Consider the following 3,551-nt stretch of genomic DNA (forward strand, 5'->3'; position numbering starts at 1 on the left):
TCAGCAGCTTTTTGGAAATTTTTTTCACCATTGTTTTATCTTAGTAAAAATTCCACACTAATGACTTCCATGGAGAATTATCTAGTGCTGTTATAATTTATAAATTGAGAAGGTAGTGTAAAACCAGTTGACATACACGCAAGCCACAGAAAAATAAAGAGTCTGCGCTACCCTGGACACCATCCACAGAGGATGTAGCTTCTCCAGCCTGATCTGATGATAATTTCAGTCTGTTGCCTTTTTTCCTGTTTAATTTTACAAGCTGTAGATTCACACCACTAACTAGCACAGCTAGAGCAGGAGCATAGTTAAGACAGAGCAAATGGATCTTTCTCTGTCAAAGCCTTAATATTCAAAGAATATTTAACAGTCAGGAAACAAGGAGGCTGTTGGTTATGGCATTCACAGCAGTTACAGCAAGGATGCCGAGTTGGAACAAGGTATCCCTGGAGAATTCTGATCAGGGAGAAGATTTTGGGGGCAGACAGGGGGTTCACAGCACCTTCCAAGGTGCCACAAACTGAGCCATGATGTTAAGGAACAATTCCTCCTCTTTCTTTCCTGGTGAATGTCATCCTAATCACAGTCAGGGTGCTACACTGCGACTGGGAGGCGCCCCAGCACTCCCCCAAGCCTCACGGAAGGAGCAAGTGCTGAGCAAAGCTCACACGCAAGCCCAGATCAGCACGTCTTGCACCATTCACAGGAGACCTGCCTTGGCAGCCCACGCTGCTCCGAGTCCAGCGGCTGTTTGGTTTTGGGCTGCTCCCACTTAATTACTGCACATTAACCACAAAAATGCAGTTGGAGAGGGACAGAAGGAACTCCAGGTAATCTGAGGCAGGACTCCCAAGTTCACCTGTTCGCAGCGTGGCGTGTTTCTGCGGCTGGATAGATGCGGCTTGGGGCAAGCAAATCACAAGTCATCAATATTTGTCTGACTAAATCCCTGGAAACACGTGTCTAGCAAAAGGTCGTCCCAGACGCCCGGGTACCTTCTGGTTCACAGAGCAAGAAAACAATTTCAGCATATTTAGGCCATGTAACACTTGTCTGCCTCAATGCTTAATCTATAAAATAAAAATGTGTTGCAAACCGCTCAGCCCTTGAGTTAAAAGCAACACAAACCTGAAGTGTCAGAGCTGTATCACACAAGTAACTGTTCTTTCCCAGTCCATCCTTTCATCATCTCAAATAAAATGATAACACACAAAGAGTAACAAATTTTTATACCCTTCAAAAAAGTATTTCATTTCCTCTCTACAAAGAAGGTCTGTCACTGCCCCAAAATTACATGACAAAAAGCTTCTTGAAGACTCTACATAGTTATATTTGACATTAACTCCTCAGCTTAGAGTTCTTCTTTACGCTATGGGTTTGCCTCCTTCCAAAGTCAGCGTACTTTTGGTTTTTAAATCACTCAGAGATGTCTCAGGAGTCCTCCACTAAGCTAGAAATCAAGTGATGTATTGGTGAAACCACTGCAGGGTAGCCGTCAAGCAGGCTAGACGCCAGAACGATGAACCACAGGCCAAACGCACGCCCTGACACCCTGTAACGCAGCCGCGGCGCCTAGTCAAACAGCGCCTTCCACGTGGGTTTTTGTTCTTTACATAATAAAGCGTTGGCCTGTAATACAGAGGAAAGTTGCCCACGTCAATTAAACTCCATCTCCAAATGGCTGCAAAACTGGCCTGAGTCAGCTAAACATCTTCACGTTTATCTGAAGGATAGCTGGGCTGTTTGCCCAGGAGACCAGGAGGAGAAGCAGTGGGAAAGAACCTGATCGAGCTGTGCAGAGTCGTAGCACGACTAGAGAAATAGGTCAGTATTTACATCCTTAAATCAACCACAACCTCATCACTTCCCACCCTACTTCAATTTCTCTGCCCTCCTCTGTGCGCCCTTTAAGGCTGGTTCTTTTTCACCGTCCTTAAGGGCTGCTTCCCAAACCGGCTCCTGCAGTGCCATGGAGTGACAAGGCTCCCGAAAGAGCACCCAGCAGATACCGCTGCCACTCTGCTGAGACACTACACCAACGCCAACACCTCCTGCCTGCCTCGCCCCGACTTCACGAGCCTCCTCCAGGAGACGCTGAATTCAGTGGTTCCTTACTAACAGCTGTAACTGTTCATTGGAGAAGCGAGTGCAAGGTCCAGGTCAGTTTATTAGGCCTCTCGTGTCTTACAGCAGTACAAACCACACCACAAGAATATTTTATAGCAATTACAGGCTACAAGCATGTAGAGTGGAGATCAAAGCTCATTTTTCCTGTGGTTACAGGCAGCGTGCCCACTATGCAATGAAAAACAGCAGGTTTGGAGGGGATTGCTTGATTCCTCTGAACAGCTAACGAAAACTCACCTGCAACACCATTCCATTCTCTTCCCGCGAGCAGCTTACTGCCACTCTCAGCTGCCTGTATGCTTTATAGCTGAACCTTTTTTAGAGCTAAATTTGAGAAACTAAAGGCTTACCTTGAAAGCGGGTATATCCTAATGTTTCTCCTCGGAAACTCTTGTAATATTTTACTCCATAAACTATAATTGGTCTTCTAAGAATATGTGCAAGTACAAAAATGTGTGTCTGCTCCAAACTCGCTCCAGGCTGAACCAAACAAAAGAAAGACATCACTCGAAAGAGAACTCACCATTCTCTGCACTGAAATTTGAAAAACATACGCCAAATTGAGACAGAAAATGCTTTTAAGAGTGATCTGGCTTTGACAGGGAAAATGCAAGTCTGGAAGACTATTACGTACCAGTTGGAAATAAGTAAGAACATTTCAGCTTGCACAAGAACTTAATCTGTCAGTAATAATTCTGAGTCCTGGTGCCCATATTGAATCGAGCGTATTTCATTCCCCAGTTAGAAGCGAAACTCTACATAATGTTTAGTCTAAAATTAATTGACTCATCTGAGGTCAGGTTAAGGTAAATACCTCTCGACGACAGGAAAAGAGCACACCCAAAAGAAATCACAAGCGAATAGCACCAAAATCATGTTTCTACTTTAAAAGAGGAGCTAAAAATATTTCTATAGTTGGAAGCTTATAGGAACGTAAATCTCATTTTGGAGGGGAGCTATGAAATAGCAGCTCAATGAAGTTTAAGCAGTGTAAGCGCACAGATTTGCAGGTGTGTTCTGCAGGTCAGTGTTGCAGGACGTTAAATAGACAATTGTGTGTTAGTTTATTCTATAGACTTCACTCTGACACCCGAAGGGCCATAATTGTGTGTCCTGTACTGCTTCACGGTAAGCTCAAAACCCAGATTTTTACACGGAGCCTTTCACCTTGGCAGAAACCCCCACTTTAGGATTCCTGGCTTTAGAGAAATATTTTCCTTTTCTCATGAAGATTCTTGTTCCTGAAGAACACTTCGAGTTCTTGACATTTCTTTTTAATGGTTAAAACATCCTTCCTAAGGATCATCTTATACAGCAGTTTTCTTACCTGGCTCGCAAGAGAGAGTATGAATGCCCAGTCCTCCTGCCACTGTTCCTCTCGCAACGAGAAATGTAAACCAAAGCTTTGGGAATACCACGATTCC

The 3,551-nt window shown here is 44.2% G+C and overlaps 1 protein-coding gene across 1 annotated transcript in view; it reads right to left on the minus strand.

Annotated features, from left to right (window-relative positions):
• The window catches only part of ZRANB1 (zinc finger, RAN-binding domain containing 1), a 26,449-nt gene that overhangs the window by 3,864 nt on the left and 19,034 nt on the right, over window positions 1-3,551 (minus strand). The window contains exons 8-9 of the mRNA XM_010144248.1: window positions 3,455-3,550; window positions 2,478-2,607 (exon numbers count right to left, since the gene is read on the minus strand). Of these exons, the coding sequence (XP_010142550.1) occupies window positions 2,478-2,607; window positions 3,455-3,550 (226 nt within the window). The remainder of the gene's footprint in view (window positions 1-2,477; window positions 2,608-3,454; window position 3,551) is intronic.

This window comes from Buceros rhinoceros, unplaced genomic scaffold, assembly GCF_000710305.1.
Source record: "Buceros rhinoceros silvestris isolate BGI_N320 unplaced genomic scaffold, ASM71030v1 scaffold22839, whole genome shotgun sequence".
NCBI lineage: Eukaryota > Metazoa > Chordata > Aves > Bucerotiformes > Bucerotidae > Buceros > Buceros rhinoceros.